The sequence below is a fragment of the Coregonus clupeaformis genome, chromosome 1, assembly GCF_020615455.1.
Source record: "Coregonus clupeaformis isolate EN_2021a chromosome 1, ASM2061545v1, whole genome shotgun sequence".
NCBI lineage: Eukaryota > Metazoa > Chordata > Actinopteri > Salmoniformes > Salmonidae > Coregonus > Coregonus clupeaformis.
In genome coordinates, this window is record NC_059192.1 from 62,715,542 (window position 1) to 62,740,709 (window position 25,168).

Sequence of the window (25,168 nt, forward strand, 5' to 3'; positions counted from 1 at the left end):
CGTGTATTAATGTTACTTGGAGGGATACAATTGTGAATCCGGACTCTTACAGTACGCTATTTGACATGTAGTGTCAGCTGAAACTAGATCAATAGCCAATTGCCTGTGGTGTATTCTATGTGTTTAGGTGTATGAACTGAAATCAGACCCTATGGGAGCTCGTGTCCACCCACTTGTTCCGACAGTAGAGAGCCATACAGAGAATGCCCAGAACGCTGATCCCCACGGTGATGCAGGTGATTGACAGCACTTGTCTCTTGTACACCTCCTTGCTCTCTGTTGAAATGAAAAGAAGAGGAAGACCTGACATTGATGGTGGAACAAAGAGCACAAAAGAGGAAAATCCTAGGACTGGGAGTTAAGTTATGCAACAGAAGTGTCCACAGAGACACTCCCATAACCAATGTTAAACAGAGAGATCCATACTAGGAGATGATCACACAGAATAAAACAAGGACCTTAGCTCGCTGTAATAATTATGTTTGTCTCATTTTCAAATGCCACTTTTCAAACCCAAACTACCCCCCAGTTACTCTTAACAACACTGTCATATCATCAGCCCCATTGGATACAAAGCCTTGTAATCGATGCTAGTTGTAATGTAGCCATGTCTGAATACAGAAGATAAGACTTATAACTGTAATGGAAGTCATTAACACTAGAACCGCTGGGCCTCGAGGGACCCCCCTTAAAGCTAATGTGCAGTCATTCTGACCGCAACCTTCTAACAGTGTAATTAATACATTTCATATAAGCTTTTGCTAAAATAATAATTTGGTTTTGTTTATGAAGGTAATATTAGAATACAAAAAATATATACAGTGGGGAAAAAAGTATTTAGTCAGCCACCAATTGTGCAAGTTCTCCCACTTAAAAAGATGAGAGAGGCCTGTAATTTTCATCATAGGTACACGTCAACTATGACAGACAAATTGAGAAAAAGAAAAAACCTGATTTGTAGGATTTTTTATGAATTTAATTGCAAATTATGGTGGAAAATAAGTATTTGGTCACCTACAAACAAGCAAGATTTCTGGCTCTCACAGACCTGTAACTTCTTCTTTAAGAGGCTCCTCTGTCCTCCACTCGTTACCTGTATTAATGGCACCTGTTTGAACTTATTATCAGTATAAAAGACACCTGTCCACAACCTCAAACAGTCACACTCCAAACTCCACTATGGCCAAGACCAAAGAGCTGTCAAAGGACACCAGAAACAAAATTGTAGACCTGCACCAGGCTGGGAAGACTGAATCTGCAATAGGTAAGCAGCTTGGTTTGAAGAAATCAACTGTGGGAGCAATTATTAGGAAATGGAAGACATACAAGACCACTGATAATCTCCCTCGATCTGGGGCTCCACGCAAGATCTCACCCCGTGGGGTCAAAATGATCACAAGAACGGTGAGCAAAAATCCCAGAACCACACGGGGGGACCTAGTGAATGACCTGCAGAGAGCTGGGACCAAAGTAACAAAGCCTACCATCAGTAACACACTATGCTGCCAGGGACTCAAATCCTGCAGTGCCAGACGTGTCCCCCTGCTTAAGCCAGTACATGTCCAGGCCCGTCTGAAGTTTGCTAGAGTGCATTTGGATGATCCAGAAGAGGATTGGGAGAATGTCATATGGTCAGATGAAACCAAAATATAATTTTTTGGTAAAAACTCAACTTGTCGTGTTTGGAGGACAAAGAATGCTCAGTTGCATCCAAAGAACACCATACCTACTGTGAAGCATGGGGGTGGAAACATCATACTTTGGGGCTGTTTTTCTGCAAAGGGACCAGGACGACTTATCCATGTAAAGGAAATAATGAATGGGGCCATGTATCGTGAGATTTTGGGTGAAAACCTCCTTCCATCAGCAAGGGCATTGAATATGAAACGTGGCTGGGTCTTTCAGCATGACAATGATCCCAAACACACCGCCCGGGCAACGAAGGAGTGGCTTCGTAAGAAGCATTTCAAGGTCCTGGAGTGGCCTAGCCAGTCTCCAGATCTCAACCCCATAGAAAATCTTTGGAGGGAGTTGAAAGTCCGTGTTGCCCAGCGACAGCCCCAAAACATCACTGCTCTAGAGGAGATCTGCATGGAGGAATGGGCCAAAATACCAGCAACAGTGTGTGAAAACCTTGTGAAGACTTACAGAAAATGTTTGACCTGTGTCATTGCCAACAAAGGGTATATAACAAAGTGTTGAGAAACTTTTGATATTGACCAAATACTTATTTTCCACCATAATTTTCAAATAAATTCATTAAAAATCCTACAGTGTGATTTTCTGGATTTTTTTTCCTCATTTTGTCTGTCATAGTTGACGTGTACCTATGATGAAAATCACAGGCCTCTCTCATCTTTTTAAGCGGGAGAACATGCACAATTGGTGGCTGACTAAATACTTTTTTTCCCCACTGTATATTTCAAATAACACATAGCATTTTCATTAGTTTATGTTACTGTAGGCTATATGTAAAAACAAAAAAACACAAAACACCAGAATTCATGTACTCAATAAATTGCATTTGTGGAGTACTATTGTTACAGCTATGAAACAGAAATCATATGTGTTGGAACATGGTAACAGCTTATTTTTATAATGACAAAATAGAAAATACCCCACCCACCAAGACTCACGTTCAGCAAGATGCGCAGACAAATGAACATCATTAACCTAAACATCAGAGCTTAATAAATAATGAAAATCAGCTCAAAAGCAATAATGGCATTATAATGAATATACTGTAAGTGTCTATATGACAGCAGTAAAACATTTTCGATTATTGTCAGCTCGTGCTCACATGGTGTGGTTCTTCACAGAATGGCATCAGTTGGAGCATGTTCATGTCACATAAACAGTGAAAGATAGTGAGTGCATTGCTGCTGTTTTTTGCTTGAGATGTAGGGTCTGGTCTCTCAGTGATTACATTTTGTGCTGATAATCGGCCCGTAGCATTGTTACCGGCTTGTTCTATCCAAACAGTGCTGTCTTTTATTTTCATATTTACCACTGTAAAACATATTTACCACTGCATTTTGAACAAATAGGAAAATCTTTTAAGTTTGTCTTTTGTTGCATTTTGGGGACTGATGTCTCATTCAGGGGAGCTGAGTTCCCCTTGGCTCCACCATATTTATTACCCTGAGAATAGATCAATACAATAGAGTGGCCTGCCCTGATCTTCATTCATAATTTGTGATTACATAATTATGGATAGTTCGCTTCCCCTCACTCATCATCTCATCAACCCATTCTCCCCCTTTCCCCCCAATCATTTACTTCATTGATTTAATTTGTTCTTAATGTGTGAAATTAGTTACAGTATAGTTTAGGTTCAGTTGTGAGGCAATTATCAGGGTGAATTTCAACTGTGCATGGCACCTTCAACTTTCAGTTGAACTACCATGCTGTTGGGAGAAGGAAAGGCAATGGGGGAAAACCATTCAAAATATTAAATGCCCTCCTAAAACGGGTTATAAATCAAATCAAATCAAATGTTATTTGCCACATGCGCTGAATACAACAGGTGTAGACATTACCATGAAATGCTTACTTACAGCCCTTTACCAAAAATGCATTTATTTTTGTTGAGAAAAAAAGAGCAGAAGTAAAATAAAATAACAGTAGGGAGGCTATATACAGGGGGGTACCGGTGCAGAGTCAATGTGCGGGGGCACCGGCTAGTTGAGGTAGTTGAGGTAATATGTACATATGGGTAGAGTTAAAGTGACTATGCATAAATAGTAGCAGTGTAAAAAGATGGGGTGGGGGTGGTGGGGTGGTGGGGGTGCTGTTGAGAAGTAGTCCGGGTAGCCAAGTCTTATGGCTTGGGGGTAGAAGCTGTTGAGAAGCCTTTTGGACCTAGACTTGGCACTCCGGGACCGCTTGCCGTGCGGTAGCAGAGAGAACAGTCTATGACTAGGGTGGCTGGAGTCTTTGACAATTTTGAGGGCCTTCCTCTGACACCGCCTGGTATAGAGGTCCTGGATGGCAGGAAGCTTGGCCCCAGTGATGTACTGGGCCGTACGCACTACCCTCTGTAGTGCCTTGCGGTCGGAGGCCGAGCAGTTGCCATACCAGGCGGTGATGCAACCAGTCAGGATGCTCTCAATGGTGCAGCTGCAGAACTATTTGAGGATCTGAGGACCCATGCCAAATCTTTTCAGTCTCCTGAGGGGGAATAGGCTTTGTCGTGCCCTCTTCACGACTGTCTTGGTGTGTTTGGACCATGATAGTTTGTTGGTGATGTGGACACCAAGTAACTTGAAGCTCTCAACCTGTTCCACTACACCCCCGTCGATGAGAATGGGGGCGTGCTCAGTCCTATTATAACAACAGTTCTGTTTGTGATATTAAGATTCTAACAATGACAGTGTGTTATATAGACTTATTTAGGAAAAGTCAGGGATGAAGGGGGGCATGACTTTAAAAATGGCAGAGTAATATTTATTTATTAATGAAAAGTCCAAATGACTGCTTTAGCGGTTCTAGTGTTAAGGGTGAAAAATGGCAGCTGTCTCTTTTCATTTGTAAAACTAAATCATAGTTGCTTTCAGAAGCATTAATATGCAATCAATCAGATATTGGCCGCACATTCTGTAAGATTGATTGTCCTTTCGAACAATCTTTAAGTAAATGCTACAGCCCACACTTCCATGCAAAAGAGAAATTGTTGTTCAATATTTAGTTTATCAATACATGATTGTGTTTCTATCTCCTGCCTTGGTATAGACTCTGAAATTAAATAGGCTAGGTTATTACGGTCCTACACATAAAACATTTTTAGGTTCCTCTAGGGTTCTTTGGGAAAGGTGATGGTTCAATGTGGAACCATACTGACCCAAATAACCCTTTGATACCTTCAATGGTTCTTTGCAGTTCAGTAAAGGGTTCTGTCCTCTTTTAGTAATAATTAAAATGTAGTGGCTGCAGCTCATTGAAATATTTTGGGGAGTGGTTTGCTCACAGCTCTTTATGTGCAACTGTGAGTGAGGGTGTCATTCCAGTTGATCTAATCTGTTAGGTGTTATATTATTACATGTTATGTATGAGTGTGGCCAGTGACAGTGTATTGTGAAAGACTCACGTATGGCCTTTTGTCAATTGAGAACAGTTGACTAAATTAGTAGTTCACAATTCTCTCCTCAGGGACCACCAGCTGTTCCAGAGCTAGCACACCAGATTAAACGTGTTAACCTCGTACCCTTTTTTTCAATTTTCACCTAAAATGACATACCCAAATCTAACTGTCTGTTGCTCAGGACCTGAAGCAAGGATATGTATATTCGTGATACAATTTGAAGGAAAAACTTTGAAGTTTGTGGAAATGTGAAATCATTAGCTTATACACTAACTTTCACACATCTAGATAGCCGGATGGGGTGCTTGAAATGCTTCTTACGAAGCCACTCCTTCGTTGCCCGGGCGGTGTGTTTGGGATCATTGTCATGCTGAAAGACCCAGTCACGTTTCATCTTCAATGCCCTTGCTGATGGAAGGAGGTTTAAACTCAAAATCTCACGATACATGGCCCCATTCATTCTTTCCTTTACACGGATCAGTCGTCCTGGTCCCTTTGCAGAAAAACAGCCCCAAAGCATGATGTTTCCACCCCCATGCTTCACAGTAGGTATGGTGTTCTTTGGATGCAACTCAGCATTCTTTGTCCTCCAAACACGACAAGTTGAGTTTTTACCAAAAAGTTATATTTTGGTTTCATCTGACCATATGACATTCTCCCAATCCTCTTCTGGATCATCCAAATGCACTCTAGCAAACTTCAGACGGGCCTGGATATGTACTGGCTTAAGCAGGGGGACACGTCTGGCACTGCAGGATTTGAGTCCCTGGCGGCGTAGTGTGTTACTGATGGTAGGCTTTGTTACTTTGGTCCCAGCTCTCTGCAGGTCATTCACTAGGTCCCCCCGTGTGGTTCTGGGATTTTTGCACAATTGATGGCTGACTAAATACTTTTTTCCCCCACTGTATTTACTTACGAGCATGCTTGGCTATTGAATGAGTGTTGAAAAAATTTGTTAGGCGTTGCCTATTTGTTAGGCGGGAATAATTTGAACCAGTTATGTCAGAAAAGGAGAGATGTCCTCTAATATGATTTAGGTCTATGTACTGAAAGTAAAATAAACATATTAAACAACATGCTGCTATGTGATCTCCTTACCAACGGCAAATGCAAATGTTTTATCATTAGGCCTACGTTTTATGTTTTTATTAGCCTACCATTATTATAATTCCTGTGCATCAAACACCTCGAATTTCCCCCAAACGAACAATAAGCCTATTTCCTTGCAATTCAGTTGATCAACCTTCTACAAGTTGTGCACACGCATGGTTTGAGATTTGTGTGGAGATACACACACTTTCCCATCAAGTTAAACATTTATAAATACCAACCTTTGCGAGAAAACTGGCACACGCAAGGTTTTTTGTCTTTTTTGTGCACGCACACCATTGATAAATGAGGCCCCTGGAGAGCATCGGCCTCCTATTGGCCTTTGTAGTCAATTGTAGAACACGCCACACATGGTCCAGTAATACATTAATTTACTTTATCTTATCAAAATCAATATCGAAGCCAAAAGACTTGAGAACTAGGCTAATTAACCACCCTTTCCCTCCCTCCCTCCCTCCCTCCCTCCCTCCCTCCCTCCCTCCCTCCCTCCCTCCCTCCCTCCCTCCCTCCCTCCCTCCCTCCCTCCCTCCCTCCTCCCCTTCCTCCCTCCCTCCCTCCCTCCCTCCCCTTCCTCCCCCTTCCTCCTCCCACCAGTAGTTTCCAGGATCAGTACTGTTGTGTTGATGTCTCTCAGTCTGAGTCATCATGTCACCTCATTTACTGTAATTATGAGAAGAGAGGAACCCTGTGGAGACGTAGGTAAGTGGCATCTGCAATTCCATGACAGCTAACCATACATGTCACTCCCAATATTGCCTCACATGCTACCAAACAAACTCACTGATCATGGACTATTTTATGTCCATAAGTTCCCTGCAGAGTACCATGATACACTAATAGGAAAAGGTTTTACGCTGTTCCTCTGATGCACGTCATAAATGCTGTGTGTACAAGCCCTGTTTGGAGGTAATTAAAAGTGTGTTGTCAAGGTCAAGGTCAGCCGACAGTACATGAAGATGTAACCTACAGTGCACAATCCCCTGTGCTCTGGTTCACTGATTCAGAATCTGCTATGGATCTGAATAAATCATATGATAAAAAATACAAATATTGTATGTATTTGCAAACGTACAAGGTAATAATTTGTTTTCTTTCCACTTCAAAGAACAAATTAGATATGTGGTTCCACAGGACAATGCTAGAACCATGCAGTAAGGATTACATAAAGTAAGACTGACAGTAAATACATGTGTTCTACAGGTAACTGCCAAAATAAAGGAAACACTTGAGTAAATGAGGCATACAAAGTATATTGAAAGCAGATGCTTCCATACAGGTGTGAGTTAATTAAGCAATTAACTTCCTATTATCCTTAGGGTCATATAAAAAAAAATGCCCAGTTGCCCATTATTTAGGCTACCATGGCTGGAAGAAGACATCTCAGTGACTTTGAAAGTGAGTCTCAAATGAGCATAGGGGGTTTAAAGAATGTGTTTGTGTGTGTGTCTCTGTGTGTGTGTGTCTCTCTCTCTGTGTGTGTGTGTGTGTGTGTGTGTGTGTGTGTGTGTGTGTGTGTGTGTGTGTGTGTGTGTGTGTGTGTGTGTGTGTGTGTGTGTGTGTGTGTGTGTGTGTGTGTGTGTGTGTGTGTGTGTGTGTGTGTGTGTGTGTGTGTGAGAGAGAGAGAGAGTCAGTCAGTCAGTCACCAGATCTCTACCCAATTGAATACTTATGGTAGATTCTGGAGCTGCGCCTGAGACAGCGTTTACCACCACCATCAACAAAACACCAAATTATGGAATTTCTCGTGGAAGAATAGTGTTGCATCCCTCCAAAAGAGTTCTAGACACTTATAGAATCAATGCAAAGGCATTTTGTAGCTCTTCTGGCGTCTTGTGGTGGCCCAACGCTCGATTAAGACACTTTATGTTGGTCTTCCTTTATTTTGGCAGTTTCCTGTATATATAGAGTACCAGTAAAAAGTTTGGACACATTCCAGAGTTTTTCTTTATTTTTACTATTTTCTACATTGTAGAATAATAGTGAAGACATCAACACTATGAAATAACACATGTGGAATCATGTAGTAACCAAAAAAGTGTTAAATAAATCAAAATATATTTTATATTTGAGATTCTTCAAAGTAGTCACCCTTTGCCTTGATGACAGCTTTGCACACTCTTGACATTCTCTCAACCAGCTTCATGTGGTAGTCACCTGGAATGCATTTCAAATAACAGGTGTGCCTTGTTAAAAGTTAATTTGTGGAATTTAATGCGTTTGAGCCAATCAGTTGTGTTGTGACAAGGTAGGGGTGGTATACAGAAGATAGCCCTATTTGGAAAAAGAGCAAGTCAATATTATGGCAAGAACAGCTCAAATAAGCAAAGAGAAATGACAGCCCATCATTACTTTAAGACGTGAAGGTCAGTCAATACGGAACATTTCAAGAACTTTGAAAGTTTCTTCAAGTGCAGTCGCAAAAACCATCAAGCGATATGATGAAACTGGCACTCATGAGGACCGCCAAAGGAAAGGAAGACCCAGAGTTACCTGTGCTGAAGAGGATATGTTCATTAGGCTTACCAGCCTCAGAAATTGCAGCCGAAATAAATGCTTCACAGAGTTCAAGTAACAGACACATCTCAACATCAACTGTTCAGATGAGACTGTGTGAATCAGGCCTTCATTGTCAATTTGCTGCAAAGAAACCACTACTAAAGGACACCAATAATAAGAAGAGACATGCTTGGGCCAAGAAACACGAGCAATGGACGATAGACCGGTGGAAATCTGTCCTTTGGTCTGATGAGTCCAAATTTGAGATTTTTGGTTCCGACCACCGTGTCTTTGTGAGGCGCAGAGTAGGTGAACGGATGATATCTGCATGTGTGGTTCCCACCGTGAAGCATGTAGGAAGAGGTGTGATGGTGTGGGGGTGCTTTGCTGGTGACATTGTCAGTGATTTATTTAGAATTCAAGGTACACTAAACCAGCATGGCTACCACAGCATTCTGCAGTGACACGCCATCCCATCTGCTTTGCGCTTAGTGGGACTATCATTTTTTTTCAACAGGATAATGACCCAACACACCTTCAGGCTTTGTAAGGGCTATTTGACCAAGGAGAGTTTTGGAGTGCTGCATCAGATGACCTGGCCTCCACAATCACCCAACCTCAACCCAATTGAGATGGTTTGGGATGAGTCGGACAGAAGATTGAAGGAAAAGCAGCCAACAAGTGCTCAGCATATGTGGGAACTCCTTCAAGACTGTTGGAAAAGCATTCCAGGTGAAACTGGTTGAGAGAATGCCAAGAGTGTGCAAAGCTGTCATTAAGGCAAAGGGTGGCTACTTTGAATAATCTAATATCTAAAATATATTTTGATTTTTTAAACACTTTTTTTGTTACTACACGATTCCATATGTGTTAATTCATAATTTTGTTGTCTTCACTATTATTATACAATGTAGAAAATAGGAAAAATAAAGAAAAACCCTTGAATGTTTAGGTGTGTCCAAACGTCTGACTGGTACTGTAAATATACAGTGCCTTGCAAAAGTATTCATCTCCCTTGGCGTTTTTCCTATTTTGTTGCATTACAACCTTTAAATTGATTTTTATTTGGATTTCATGTAATGGACATACACAAAATAGTCCAAATTGGTGAAGTGAAATGAAAAAAATTACTTGTTTCAAAAAATTCTAAAAAATAAATAACGGAAAAGTGGTGCATGCATATGTATTCACCCCCTTTGCTATGAAGCCCCTAAATAAGATCTGGTGGAACCAATTACCTTCAGAAGTCACATAATTAGTTAAATAAAGTCCACCTGTGTGCAATCTAAGTGTCACATGATCTGTCACATGATCTCAGTATATATACACCTGTTCTGAAAGGCCCCACAGTCTGCAACCCCACTAAGCAAGGGGCACCACCAAGCAAGTGGCACCATGAAGACCAAGGAGCTCTCCAAACAGGTCAGGGACAAAGTTCTGGAGAATTACAGAAAAGGGTTTGGTTGTAAAAAAATATCTGAAACTTTGAACATCCCACGGAACACCATTAAATCCATTATTAAAATAAAGAATATGGCACCACAACAAACCTGCCAAGAGAGGGCCGCCCACCAAAACTCACGGACCAGGCAAGGTGGGCATTAATCAGAGAGGCAAGAAAGAGACCAAAGATAACCCTGAAGGAGCTGCAAAGCTGAGTATCTGTCCATAGGACCACTTTAAGCCATACACTCCACAGAGCTAGGCTTTACGGAAGAGTGGCCAGAAAAAAGCCTTTGCTTAAAGAAAAAAATAAGCAAACACGTTTGGTGTTCGCCAAAAGGCATGTTGGAGACTCCCAAAACATATGGAAGAAGGTACTCTGGTCAGATGAGACTAAAATTCAGCTTTTTGGCCATCAAGGAAAACACTATGTCTGGCACCTCTCATCACCCTGAGAACACCATCCCCACAGTGAAGCATGGTGGTGGCAGCATCATGCTGTGGGGATGTTTTTCATCGGCAGGGACTGGGAAACTGGTCAGAATTGAAGGCATGATGGATGGCGCTAAATATGGGGAAATTCTTGAGGGGAAAGCTGTTTCAGTCTTCCAGAGATTTGAGACTGGGACGGAGGTTCACCTTCCATTAGGACAATGACCCTAATAATACTGCTAACGCAACACTCAAGTGGTTTAATGGGAAACATTTAAATGTCTTGGAATGGCCTAGTCAAAGCCCAGACCACAATCCAATTGAGAATCTGTGGTATGACTTAAAGATTGCTGTACACCAGCGGAACCCATCCAACTTGTAGGAGCTGGAAAGTTTTGCCTTGAAGAATAGGCAAGAATCCCAGTGGCTAGATGTGCCAAGCTTATAGAGACATATCCCGAAAGACTTGCAGCTGTAATTGCTGCAAAATGTGGCTCTACAAAGTATTGACTTTGGGGGTGGGGGAATAGTTATGCACGCTCAAGTTTTCCGTTTTTTTTGTCTTATTTCTTGTTTTTTTCACAATATTATTTTTTTTGCACTGTATCGATGTTCACTGAGTATACAAAACACCTGCTCTTTCCATGACATGGACTGAACAGGTGAATCCAGGTGAAAGTTACCTTATTAATATCACTTGTTAAATCCATTTCAATCAGTGTAGATCAGGGTTTCCCAAATTTGGTCCTGGGGCCCCCTCTAGGTGCACGTTTAGCTTTTTGCCCTAGCACTACACATCTGATTAAAATAATCAAAGCTTGATGATGAGTTGATTATTTGAATCAGCTGTGTAGTGCTAGGGCAAAACCAAAATGTGCACTCAGGGGGGCCCCCATGACAGACTTTGGGAAACCCTGGTGTAGATGAAGGGGAGGAGACAGCTTAAAGAAGGATTTTGAAGCTTTGAGTCAATTGAGACATGGATTGTGTATGTGTGCCATTCAGAGGGTGAATGGGAAAGACAAAAGATTTAAGTGCCTTTGAACGGGTTATGGTAGTAGGTGCCAGGTGCACTGGTTTGAGTGTGTCAAGAACTGCAACGCTGCTGGGTTTTCACGCTCAATTGTTTTCAGGAAGCATTGGAGTCAACATGGGCCTGCATCCCTGTGGAACGTTCAACACTTTGAGTCCATGCCCCAACAGATTGAGGCTGTTCTGAGAGCAAAAGGTGGGGTGCAACTCAATATTAGGAAGGTGCTCTTAATGTTTTGTACACTCAGTGTATACTGTATATACATATATACCTAAATCACCCATGACATGACCATCTTAAAACAATCCACCCCCAGCTTAGACTTTTAGACTAAAAAACTGTGTATGTATAGCATTTGGTAGGGTGCAACCAGAAAACTCTGATTCTGTTATATGATTCAGTACATTATTTTAATATGAAGATATTACTCTTCCTCTGTGGCTGATTGCTACTGATATCATGTAGATCGTATATGATTATGAACCTCCAGAAACCCATAGTTTCTGCTGAAACTGTCATCACAAAGACAAAGCCCTTTAATCACATACAGATGTAGGATCTTAATTTGATCACTATTTTGTTGTTGAGAACATTCCTGAACTGCAGGAAATGCAGATGAGCTTCGTGATTCACATACATTCACTGAAAACCCACACTAACACAATTATATTACCAGTATTGCACTTTTCATGTAGCCTAAATTTGGCCAGCTAATATCCGATCAAGCAACGTTATAGACTAAACGTTTAAATCCTCTTGTTGCAGGATTATTTAGCTGTTACAATATAGGTCAAATTAAGATCCTGCATCTGTAATTTATGCCTATTGTCACGCTCTGGCTCCGGGACTGTGTATTTTGAGCCAGGGTGTGTTCATTTTGGTTGTGTTTCCTTGTTTGGTCGTGTGACTCCCAATCAGTGGTAACGAGTGTCAGCTGTCGGCTCGTTATCTCTGATTGGGAGCCATATTTAAACTGTCAGTGTTCACCTTAGTGTTGTGGGTTTTTGTTCCTTGTCAGTCATTGTAACTGAGGACTTCACGATTCGTCATTGTTTGTTGTTTTTGTAGTGAGTACTTTAATTTAATAAAGTCATGTTCGCTCAACGCGCTGCGCTTTGGTCTCCCTCATTAGACGATCGTGACAGAAAAACCCACCTTAACCAGATCAAGCAGCATGAAGAAGAGAGAGGATGGACTTGGGAGCAGTTGAGTAGGAGTCTCGACTGGGCCAAGCCAAGAGAAGAGGAGAGAGGTTGGACGTTGGAGCAGTGGGGTGATAGTCTGGCGAGAACGATGGAGGCCTGGTCCACGAAGAGGAGAGAACCCCAGAACATTTTTAGGGGGGGGCTCACGACGTCGGATCAGCAGGAGGCCGCGATAGAGCGGTCCAGTGGGTTGCCGGAGGAGGCCGCCGGGTTACGGGGGCCACTGGTCGAAGAGGGGATGGAGGAGGTAGAGGCACGGCGAGAGGTACTGGCGTGTGTTGCCAGTCCGGTCCGGCCCGTTCCAGATCCCGGTGTAGGGCCAGTGGTGTGTGTCCCCAGTACAGTCCGGCCCATCCAAGCTCCCCGCACCAAGCCAGTGGTGTGCGTCGTCAGCCCTGTCCGGCCCGTTCCTGCTCTCCGCGCCAAGTCTGTGGTGCGCGTCGCCAGCCCTGTCAGGCCCGTGCCTGCTCTCCGCACCAAGTCTATGGTGCGTTTCGTCAGCCCTGTCCGGCCCGTTCCTGCTCTCCGCACCAAGTCTGTGGTGCGCGTCGCCAGCCCAGTGCGGCTCAGTCCTGCTCCCCGCACCAAGACAAGGGTGCGAGTCGTCAGCCGGATTCAGCCTGTTCCTGCCACTCGCACCAAGTCAAGGGTGCGAGTCGTCAGCCGGATTCAGCCCATTCCTGCTACTCGCACCAAGCCAAGGGTGCGAGTCGTCAGCCGGATTCAGCCCATGCCTGCTACTCGCACCAAGCCAAGGGTGCGAGTCGTCAGCCGGATTCAGCCCATTCCTGCTACTCGCACCAAGCCAGGGATGCGAGTCTTCAGCCTGGTGAGGCCTGTTCCGGCTCCACGCACCATGCAAAGGGTGCGTATCGTCTGCCAGGTCCGGTCCATTCCTGCCTCACGCGCCAAGCCAGGGGTGCGCGTCAGCAGTCCTGATCCAGCTAACTGGGTCAGATCGGACTGGGGGCACTACGGGGGGATTGTAGTAGGGTGGTGGTCAAGCCCGGAGCCGGAGCCGCCTCCGAGGAGCAATACCCACCCAGCCCTTCCCTATTTGGGGTGTAGGCGCGGTCGGAGTCCGCGCCTTTAGGGGGGGGTACTGTCACGCTCTGGCTCCGGGACTGTGTATTTTGAGCCAGGGTGTGTTCATTTTGGTTGTGTTTCCTTGTTTGGTCGTGTGACTCCCAATCAGTGGTAACGAGTGTCAGCTGTCGGCTCGTTATCTCTGATTGGGAGCCATATTTAAACTGTCAGTGTTCACCTTAGTGTTGTGGGTTTTTGTTCCTTGTCAGTCATTGTAACTGAGGACTTCACGATTCGTCATTGTTTGTTGTTTTTGTAGTGAGTACTTTAATTTAATAAAGTCATGTTCGCTCAACGCGCTGCGCTTTGGTCTCCCTCATTAGACGATCGTGACACCTATACGTTTGGAAACAAATCAAATCAATATGAGAGAAACACGTTACAACTTTGACATTTTTATAGACCATTATTCTACTGATAAAATGCAACTACGCTGGAATAACTATGTAGCTAACAACTATATATACCTCCTGATGCATGGGAACGAATATGGTAATACTTGTATCTGTGTCTATTCCCTCCACTGTGTCTGACACCGTTCCCTATGACTGTGAAACAGACAGAAAACCCAAAACACCGTTTTTTATCACAGAGCCCCTGCTATTCCTAGTTTCAGCTGATAAGACAGCAGCCTTCTCCACCTTGCCATTAAAGGACTTGAGTCACGGGAAGAACAGAAAGCACTTTTGTGTGACATCCCTATATAGATGTAGATTTGAGCCAGATTTCTACAGCAGGAAAAGAATCCTGCAGCAACAGGAAATGTGAATTATTATGTTGATTATAATTAATGTCAATTTTTGTTGGGGGGGTTACATTTGTCATTAGAGCAAATCAAGTCAGACATTTTAAAGTGGAAATTACAAACTTTAGAAGCCTTCTTAAACATTGAATACACTACAAGTTAGCATTTGCTGCTGTACATCAGAGCGAGTACATTGTTTCTTTGACCTGCCATGCCTTGGAGTAGAGGCGGTGGGGGGGAGATAATAAAATAATGCAAGTACAGAACTGTCCAAAAGTCAGTGCTATTTATGTTTTCCACTCAGTGAAGCCTCTGGTGGTCATGTTATACAGGGCAGGGGGCTTTGGCCTTGGATGGAATCAACTCCTCTATCTTGCAGATAACTTTCTTTAACTGGATAATGACAGAGGAGACTGATATTTCCCTCTCACTCCAGGAATCACATCAAAGAATATAACCCCCTCAATACATGCACACAAACATGCGCGCACACACACACACACGCACACACACTCAGAATAATTCTGCTTTCTTTTTCTTCACAGGGTCTCGTTGCGGACAGCATTCGAGTTGCAAGTGCAGTGTGAGTGATTGTAATCAAAGTTACAATAGCAGAGCTGTAGGAGCCAGGCTGTCTCCTCATTCCTGTGTCCATTTTGAAGCTGTGCCTCAGAGAACAACATGACATTCCCTTTACAGGTATCACTTTGAGCCCCTTGCATACGCATGGCAGGGATCAAGCAAACAAACCAAGCAAACAGAGGAAAATGCACAATGAAGCAATCAAATCCAATTGTATTTGTCACATGCGCCGAATACAACTGGTGTAGACCTTACAGTGAAATACTTACTTACAAGCCCTTAACCAACAATGCAGTTTTAAGAAAGAATACCAAAAAAATGCACACAAAAATTAAATATAAAATAATACAAAATAAAAGTAACAAATAATTAAAGAGCAGCAGTAAAAATAACAATAGCGAGGCTATATACAGGGGGGTACCGGTACCGAGTCAATGTGCGGGGGCACCGGTTAGTCGAGGTAATTGGGGTAATATGTACATGTAGGTAGAGTTACTAAAGTGACTATGCATAGATAATAAACAGAGAGTAGCAGCAGCGTAAAAGAGGGGTGGGGGGCAATGCAAATAGTCTGGGTAGCCATTTGATTAGATGTTCAGGAGTCTTATGGCTTGGGGGTAGAAGCTGTTTAGAAGCCTCTTAGACCTAGACTTGGCGCTCCGGTACCGCTTGCCATGCGGTAGCAGAGAGAACAGTCTATGACTAGGGTGGCTGGAGTTTTTGACAATTTTTAGGGCCTTTCTCTGACACCGCCTGGTATAGAGGTCCTGGATGTCAGGAAGCTTGGCCCCAGTGATGCACTGGGCCGTACGCACTACCCTCTGTAGTGCCTTGCGGTCGGAGGCCGAGCAGTTGCCATACCAGGCAATCTGTCACTTCTTCAGTACTGCCAGTTGGAATGCGTGCCTCACAGTGGACGTAGGTAGCAGTCTGCTGAGGGAATGAAGTGCGTTGACAAGCAAATACTTTTTATTGCCCAACTAAATCATTCATTATTACTCTCCCCACTGACGGATGGCCTGGAGCAGCACACCTCATTTATCTACTTGAGATCTCTCTCCTCCTTCTACTGTCACTGCCCATCTCATTCTGTTTCTCACACTGTTCCTCTGCATCCCTTTTTCTGTCCTCTCATCTGGAACTTCCCTCATTCCATATTTTCTCTCTCTCTCTTGCTGCAATATCTCTGTCCCCTTCAAACAGACACATTATTTGATTTCCCCCCACTGTAACACAGTAGTATGTTAGCCAGCAATACACAATATGGGTTTCAGTAGAAACACTAAGGTGAGCTAGCTAGGCGGCTTGCAGGAAGAATAACTTACTTAGGTAGGCACCGTATTTGTCATCTGCCCTCTTGGAGCTGGCATCGGCTTAGCTACCTGAGCTTCTAACGTTAGCTAAATAAAAGTATTTGTTTGGAACCCTCTTCGCTATATTCCGGTTGAGACATGTATGGTTGAATGTCCCCATGTAGCTAATAGAACATACAAAAATGCTCCATTGTCGAATTTGTGCTGATGAGACGAATCACTTGAAGCCATTATGTCTGGTCAGTTCTTTCAGTTTTGTCCAAAGGATTGTGTTGTCAGTGTCCGCCTCCTATTCAGAAAAAGCCACCTTGGGGTGGGACGGGGGCCAGAGCCCGAAGCACTGCCCAACACAAGTTGTAGCCTTTCAGAGACTGGAAAAAATTTGTCCGCTTGTATATTTAGCAATGAATCTGCCGATAGGAACATTGCTGAAAGACGTCCAATGGCTCTATCAAACAAGGACAACCATATCTACACGCACAAAAATGTATAGTGCGATCAGTATAACATAGAGCCTTCGTGAAATGCCACAGAGCAGGACTACATTAAAAAAAGTCTAAAAAATCTATATAATATACACCATCACAATAAATCCATTATTTATTTCAGGCAGGTCTAAAGAAACATTATGATCTGAAGAAAATGTATTTCAGAAGAACAGAATATGAGTCGGCCTACTGTATGTTATCTGGCTATGCACCATGCCATGGGCTGTAGGCTAGCTAATGTAGCAGACAAGATATGCTTACAAGTCCTGTGCCATTATTTTATATTATATAATTGTATTGTAAGAAGAATATAATTGAACTTAGCTGAATAAAATAGAAAGGATATTTTTCCCATTCCGGAGCGAGTGCTCATGTGAAGTAGCTAAGTTGAGTGTAAAAGTGATCATTTGAAACAGGTGCTATACGCTAGATTTTGAGTTATTTGGCAACTTTAGTTGTGAATGATACAAACCTTAGAATGCCTTGGAAATCAAAACATATATGGGCAGCATAATGCGACTATAGGCTATTGATGATATGAAAAAGTAGCAAAATAATATTGCGCTCTGTTCCTTGCCTCAGGCTGCACACGCTGTTCTCTCATCAAGTAATCCTATTTTCACCCATCAGACTACTCTCAATTTAACCTTGTCTTTACTAATATGTAAAATTAGTTTTGATTTATAATGACCCATTATCAAATGGGGAGGAATAGGAGCAGGGGAAAAAAGCCATGCACTCGAACAGCAAATGGAAGGTGCTTTCCCGCAGTTCGTTTTTCAATCATGCGGGTAGACTCCTCCGGTTTTATAGCAGAGCAATGCTTAGTATTAGCAGCTGAGAAATATAAAGACTGTAAGGCATTTCTATACCACCATACAAAAACGTATTTGAAAGTAAGTTGGATAGAATGTATGCGACTTACAGTCATGTGTGCAAACATTTTCGTGCTGCCAAAGAGCTATATTTTCATGTCATCCAACAAATGTAAATGTCTGGAGTTTGCTAAACGGCATTTGCACTTGGATTGGAACTGGTGCTTTGGTCAGATGACATGAAAACAGAGCTCTTTGGCCATGCACACCAGCGGTAGGTTTGGCGTCGCAATGAGAATGCATGAGCAGAAAAGAACCCCATACCTCCTGTAAAATATGGTGGTGGATCTTTGATGTTATAGAGCTATTTTGCTACCACTGGTCCTGGGGCATTTGTAAACATCAATGTCATCATGAGCTTTACCCAGTACCAGGATATTTTAGCCAAAAACCTTGTTGCCTCTGCCAGGAGGCTGAAACTTGGCCGCAAGTGGATCTTCCAGCAAGACAATAACCCAAGGAACACATCTAAATCCACAAATAAATGGTTAATTGACCACAAAACATCTCCGGACTTGAACCCCATTGAAAACCCGTGGTTTGAATTGAAGAGTGCAGTCCATAAGCGCAGACAAAGGATATCAAGGATCTGGAAAGATTCTGTATGGAGGAATGGTCTAAGATCTCTCCCAATGTGTTCTCCAATCTCATAGAACATTTTAGAAAAAGGCTTAGTGTCGTTATCCTCACAAGGGGAGGGTGCTGGAGTTTTGAAAACAGGGGATTCAATCTTTTTTTAATTACTTGTTAAATAAAATATATTTATCTGAGCAATTGTATTGGTACAAAATAATACCAAAAAATTAAGCATACAATATAGCTCAGTATTTGTATTTGTATTTTATTTAATTTTTTTTGCTAATCTTTATCAAGGGATCCAATAATTACGGACCCCACTGAATATAATGATGTCGATGCTATGGTTCATCAATACTTTGGGGGAGATACCTCTATTTCCCAGGTACCATATCTATGGTCCTCTTAGTATACCTGTTGTGTTTCTAAGAAGGAGAGTCATTAACAATGTCTCACAGTACATCGTCATTAACTACAGCTCACGTGCCAAACGGAGAGAGGCTGGCAGAATGGGGACACACTCTCCCGGCAAGACCCCACAGACACACGTACAGGCAGTGCCAGTGTGTAAGGATGCTGGTAGTTACCATGCCAACAGTAATACATCTCCCTCACTGTCTCCTGCCTCTGTGTTCTCTGCCGTTTCCAAGGAGACGAGAGAGAGAGAGAGAGAGAGAGAGAGAGAGAGCGAGAGAGAGAGCGAGAGAGCGAGAGAGAGCTAGAGAGCGAGCAAGAGAGAGAGAGGAAGGGGAGTTGCCATGTCCCTCTGTGTAAAGGAAATTGCCTCCCTCTCCTCTAAATTACATTACATATATTATGGGATAGTGAAAAGTTCCCATCAAAACTAACTAAAAGGTAAGTTATGTATAAAATAGAAATGTGATTTATAATTAAAAAGGTGAAAAACAAACTAACAAACATGAAAGGTATGCACGTCATATGAGTATGGTTCATAAACATTACACACATCTAGTGGTTCCACAACCTGATTTCAGTAAACATGACTCATAGCAGTAAAAACAAAAAAGCTTTCTTACCCATAAACTCAATGCCCAAGTGTTCTGCTGTTCCGGTGAAGAGAAGAGAGGAGGGGAGACAGGAACAACAGAGGAGGGAGGGAGAGAGAAACCGATAAAGCTATTAGAAACAATGCACTTTAACATCTTGTCACAGCATATAGTAACAATGCCTGTGACTTGTTGTTGTTTCATGTAAGGAAGCTCCATAGCCTTCTGTATTCACGTCATATAGCTTCAGTAGACACATGCTCTGGGCATAATCCGAGCTGACACTCAGCGCAGACTGCACACATAGACTCCATTCTCGAAAAATGCACTGTGCAAGAGTTGAGTTCTAGTCAATGACATGTATAATCCTTGGATGACTAACAGTGGGTGCTGTATTGAAGCCACCGCGCAGCCATCTTGGTACCCCTCCTCAATTGTAAAAAAATATATATTTTGGAAGCTATAGAAATGCATTTATTAATGTCGTTTTTGAGACATGTATTCTATTACAGTCACCTTAATGCATGCTTAAAAAAACTATATTATGTGAGTGAAATATGGGTAAAATTCTCCTGTCTTATCTGGTTTCCTGTGTGAACTTATGGAATCCTGAACTGTTCACCAGATCTGCTACCTTGTCGTGCTGCTGCTCCAATTTCAACTGTTCTGCCTGCGGCTATGAAACCCTGACCTGTTCACCAGACGTGCTACTTTGTCCCGGACCTGCTGTTTTTGACCCTCTCTCTCTCTCTCTCTCTCTCTCTCTCTCTCTCCCTCAGTCCCCCTCTCTCTCTACCGCACCTGCTGTCTCGACCTCTGAATGTTTAGCTATGAAAAGCCAACTGACATTTACTCCTGAGATGCTGACCTGTTACACCCTCTACAACCACTGGGAAATATTATTTGACCCTGCTGGTCATCTATGAACTTTTGAACATCTTGAAGAACGATCTGGCCTTAATGGCCATGTACTCTTATAATCTCCACCCAGCACAGCCAGAAGAGGACTGGCCACCCCTCCTAGTTTTTCCTAGTCACTGTGCTTCTACATCTGCATTGCTTGCTGTTTGGGGTTTTAGGCTGGGTCTCTGTATAAGCACTTTGTGACTGCTGATGTAAAAATGGCTTTATATATACATTTGATTTGATTTGAAAAAAATACAAAAACATTTTCCTTAAAGTATATTTTTTTGAGAGTACTAATGTTACTGTCCTCACTACAACAAAACAAATAATTAAATACATGTAATTTTGTCCTACTAGGGAGTGCCAATATGGCTGACCGGTGACTTCAAAGCCTCTCAATGGCCAAAACATAGTATCAGCAATCCAGGGTTTATAGACGTCATCGGTTCTAGTGTATGTTACACTCTGGAAAATACATCAGTGCTTAGTGAGATATCCTGGCATAAGACTTTTGCCTACATCTTTGTTTACAGAAAGTGGAAGATTGTTTACACAGTTTTGACTGTGAAGCTTAGTGGATGCACAATTTAGTTGCCATGTATACAGTTGTGTTTATACAACAACATACACATTCTTTATGTTCTATATGTTCCTCTATTATACCCGTTTACTCTCTGAAAATGTGGTTGGTGATTGCTTTGAGTTTGGGAGATGATGAGAGGTAGACTGGGGAAATTAAAGGTTGCAGTGGTGCGCCAGATCCATTGAACACTAATGAGGAGACCTCATCTCTCCCTTCAATACACAGTGAACGGGAGAGGAACGCAACAGAATGAGTATTCTATGAAAATGCTGTCGATGTACTGTATTGTACCTGTGAATAGAGAGAAAGGGAAAATTGCACTGCAGAACTACCTGGATAAACTTTGGGTTTTTCATAAACTATGGTTATTCATGATCTGTCCTTGCCTGTGATCTCGTGTTTAAGTTTGAAAATAACAAATGTGTACAGCAACATCTATCTAAATCCAGAGGTGCGGCAGTAAGGCAACATCAGAGCATAAAATAGCATAACTAATTATAACAAGACAAGCTATTTAATATTGACAGCACAACCAGATGGTGCCATTCACCCAGTTGGAACTGAAATGAGAACTGTAGAACATATTGTACAAATCTAAATTAGGTGCGCTGTAACAATGCGAGAAGCCAGTAGTATAAGAGGAGTGGTCCTACACAGTAACCATAGTAGCCATACCAAAGGGAAAAATAACCTATATTTTTCAAAAATCTTTATTATGTCAACGTCATGTGTTCTACACTGGAGAGTCTTTGGCAGAACAAAAGTTCACTTTGTTATTTGACTGGAGGTGATATTTGCGAATGCTGTCCTCCCTGTACTGGTGTGGGCAGGCCGACACAGAGCCCCAGGTAGAACAATATGGCATTGTGTACAAAGGTGTCTGTGTGATTGTGGCCAGACGGAGAGGCAGGTGCAGCCGGTGGGGTACCTGTGACAGCAGGTAATCTTGCTTCCCTTCCACCCCACGTCTCCCTGAAGAACATCACTCACCATGCCAACATAGTTCATCCACCTGTTTGCAGGTTAATGTGTACTGAAGCAAAACCCACTAAAATAGCCCAGAAAACACCACCAAAAATACAGACTCCCTAAATCAAACAAATCACATTTTATTTGTCACATGCGCCGAATACAACAGGTGTAGACCTTACCGTGAAATGCTTACTTACAAGCCCTTAACAAACAATGCAGTTTGAAGAAAAATAAGAGTTAAGAAAAATATTCACTGAAGAAACTAAAGTAAAAAATAAAAGAGCAACAATAGAGGTCCTGGATGGCAGGAACCTTGGCCCCAGTGATGTACTGGGCCGTACGTACTACCCTCTGTAGCGCCTTGCGGTCAGAGGCTGAGCAGTTGCCATACCAGGCGGTGATGCAACCAGTCAGGATGCTCTCGATGGTGCAGCTGTATAACTTTTTGAGGATCTTAGGACCCATGCCAAATCTTTTCAGAACAGGCTTTGTCGTGCCCTCTTCACGACAGTCTTGGTGTGTTTGGACCATGATAGTTTGTTGGTGATGTGGATCTTGAAGCTCTCAACCTGCTCAACTACAGCCCTGTCGATGAGAATGGGGGCATGCTCAGCCCTCCTTCTCCTGTAGACCACGATCATCTCCTTTGTCTTGATCACGTTGAGGGAGAAGTTGTTGTCCTGGCACCACACTTCCAGGTCTCTGACCTCCTCCCTATAGGCTGTCTCATTGTTGTCGGTGATCAAGCCTACCACCGTTGTGTCGTCGGCAAACTTAATGATGGTGTTGGAGTCGTGCTTGGCCACGCAGTCATGGGTGAACAGAGAGTACAGGAGGGGACTAGTCACGCAACCCTGAGAGGCCCCCTTGTTGAGGATCAGCGTGGCAGATGTGCTGTTGCCAACCCTTACCACCTGGGGGCGGCCTGTCAGGAAGTCCAGGATCAAGTTGCAGAGGGAGGTGTTTAGTCCCAGGGTCCTTAGCTTAGTGATGAGCTTTGTGGGCACCATGGTGTTGAACGAGATAGAGATTGCATCATCTGTGAATCTGTTGGGGTGGTATGCAAATTGGACTGGGTCTAGGGTTTCTGGGATGATGGTGTTGATGTGATCGATGACCAGCCTTTCAAAGCACTTCATGGCTACAGACGTGAGGGCTGCGGGTCGATAGTCATTTAGGCAGGTTACCTTGGTGTTCTTGGGCACAGGTGGTCTGCTTGAAACATGTAGGTTTTAAAGACTCGGTCAGGGACAGGTTGAAAATGTCAGTGAAAACACTTGCCAGTTGGTCAGCGCATGCTCAGAGTAAATGTCCTGGTAATCCGTCTGTCCCTGCGGCCTTGTGAATTCTGACCTGTTTAAATGTCTTACTCACATGGACTACGGCGAGCGTGATCACACAGTCGTCCGGAACAGCTGGTGCTCTCATGGATGCTTCAGTGTTGCTTGCCTCGAAGTGTGCATAGAAGTCATTTAGCTCATCTGATTGGCTTGTGTCACTGGGCAGCTCACGGCTGGGCTTCCCTTTGTAGTCCGTAATAGTTTACAAGCCCTGCCACATCCGACAAGTGTCGGACACAGTGTTGTAGGATTCAATCTTAGTCCTGTATTTACGCATTGCCTGTTTGATGGTTCGTCTGAGGGCATAGTGGGATTTCTTGTAAGCGTCCGGGTTAGAGTCCCACTCCTTGAAAGCGGCAGCTCTAAACTTTAGCTCAGTGCTGATGTTGCCTGAGATAAAGTTCATGGCTTCTGGTTGGGGTATGTAAGTACGGTCACTGTGGGGACAACGTCATTGATGCACTTATTGATGAAGCCGGTGACTGATGTGGTATACTCCTCAATGCCATCGGATGAGTCCCGGAACATATTCCAGTCTGTGCTAGCAAAACAGTCCTGTAGCTTAGTGTTTGCGTCATCTGACCACTTCCTTATTAAGCGAGTTGCTGGTACTTCCTGCTTTAGTTTTTGTTTGTAAGCAGGAATTAGGAGGATCGAATTACGGTCAGATTTAACAAATGGAGGGCGAGGGAGAGCTTTGTACGTGTCTCTGTGTGTGGAGTAAATGTAGTTACTTTAGTAGAGTTTTTCTTCCTCTTATTGCACATGTAACACGCTGGTAGAAATGAGGTAAAAACGGATTTAAGTTTCCCTGCATTAAAGTCCCCGGCCACTTGGAGCGCCGCCTCTGGATGAGCATTTTCTAGTTCGCTTAAGGCTTTATACAGCTCGTTGAGTGCGATCTTAGTCCCAGCATCGGTTTGTGGTGGTAAATGGACAGCTACGAAAAATATAGATGAAAACGCTCTCGGTAAATAGTATGGTCTACAGCTTATCATGAGATACTCTACCTCACATGAGCAAAACCTTGAGACTTCCTTAATATTTTATTTTGCGCACCAGCTGTTATTGGCAAATTTACACAGACCACCACCCCTTGAAGCTGCTCTTCTTGGAAAAAGCCCCTCTGTGATGGGTGAGAGCCCTGGTTGGCTGACATGTTATCCCATGGTGTTGTTGCATTTTTCTCATGTTTCTGTTTGTTACTGCCTCCCCAATCCACCCAGGTAGCCAGAGTAGCCTGTCAAGGCCAAGCCTTTGTGAGTATTCTTTTAGTCTGTCAAGGTCAAGCCTATGTGAGTCTAGCATGTGGTGAAAGAATGCAGGAAAAGGAAAGTATTTAGCAGTAAGCTACCACTTTATTTTAATTGGCAATTCACTCTAACTAATGACTATAATTGTATTCTAATGGCAATCATATCTATAGAAAGTCCCTATGTCTACCTGCAAGGCTTTTGCAAAGGTGTTTAAAGTTCATTACCTGAACTGTAATTAAGAATAGCAAACACGAGGAACAAGCATATACTGTCTCTTAGCCTACATCAGTACCTGTGAATTGCCCTTCTGCCCAATGTGATGAAGAGACACTACATTTACATTTGACATTTTAGTAATTTAGCAGACGCTCTTACAGTTAGTGATAGCATACTTTTTTTTGTTTTTCACTACACAGTAGTTATTTCAACAACTGTACTTAATAATTCCAGAGGCTGCCCTGCACTGTCAGTTATCGTTGGTTAGAGAGAAGTGATCTACTAAAGTCACAACTTCTCTGGTTTAGATCTCAGGTGAAGCAAAGCCTCTGTTGCACATTTGAGCTTGAAAATTCAGATTACATTGTCTACTGTAGCAGGATATATGGATTATGCTTATTTTACAACATTTGTATTTTGGATG

The 25,168-nt window shown here is 43.0% G+C and overlaps 1 protein-coding gene across 3 annotated transcripts in view; it reads right to left on the reverse strand.

Annotated features, from left to right (window-relative positions):
* The window catches only part of LOC121571618 (pro-neuregulin-3, membrane-bound isoform-like), a 576,634-nt gene that overhangs the window by 61,036 nt on the left and 490,430 nt on the right, over positions 1 to 25,168 (reverse strand). For all 3 annotated transcript variants that reach the window (XM_041883204.2, XM_041883195.2, XM_041883186.2), the window contains exons 4-5: positions 19,502 to 19,528; positions 174 to 276 (exon numbers count right to left, since the gene is read on the reverse strand). In XM_041883204.2, coding sequence (XP_041739138.2) covers positions 174 to 276; positions 19,502 to 19,528 — 130 coding nt within the window. The remainder of the gene's footprint in view (positions 1 to 173; positions 277 to 19,501; positions 19,529 to 25,168) is intronic.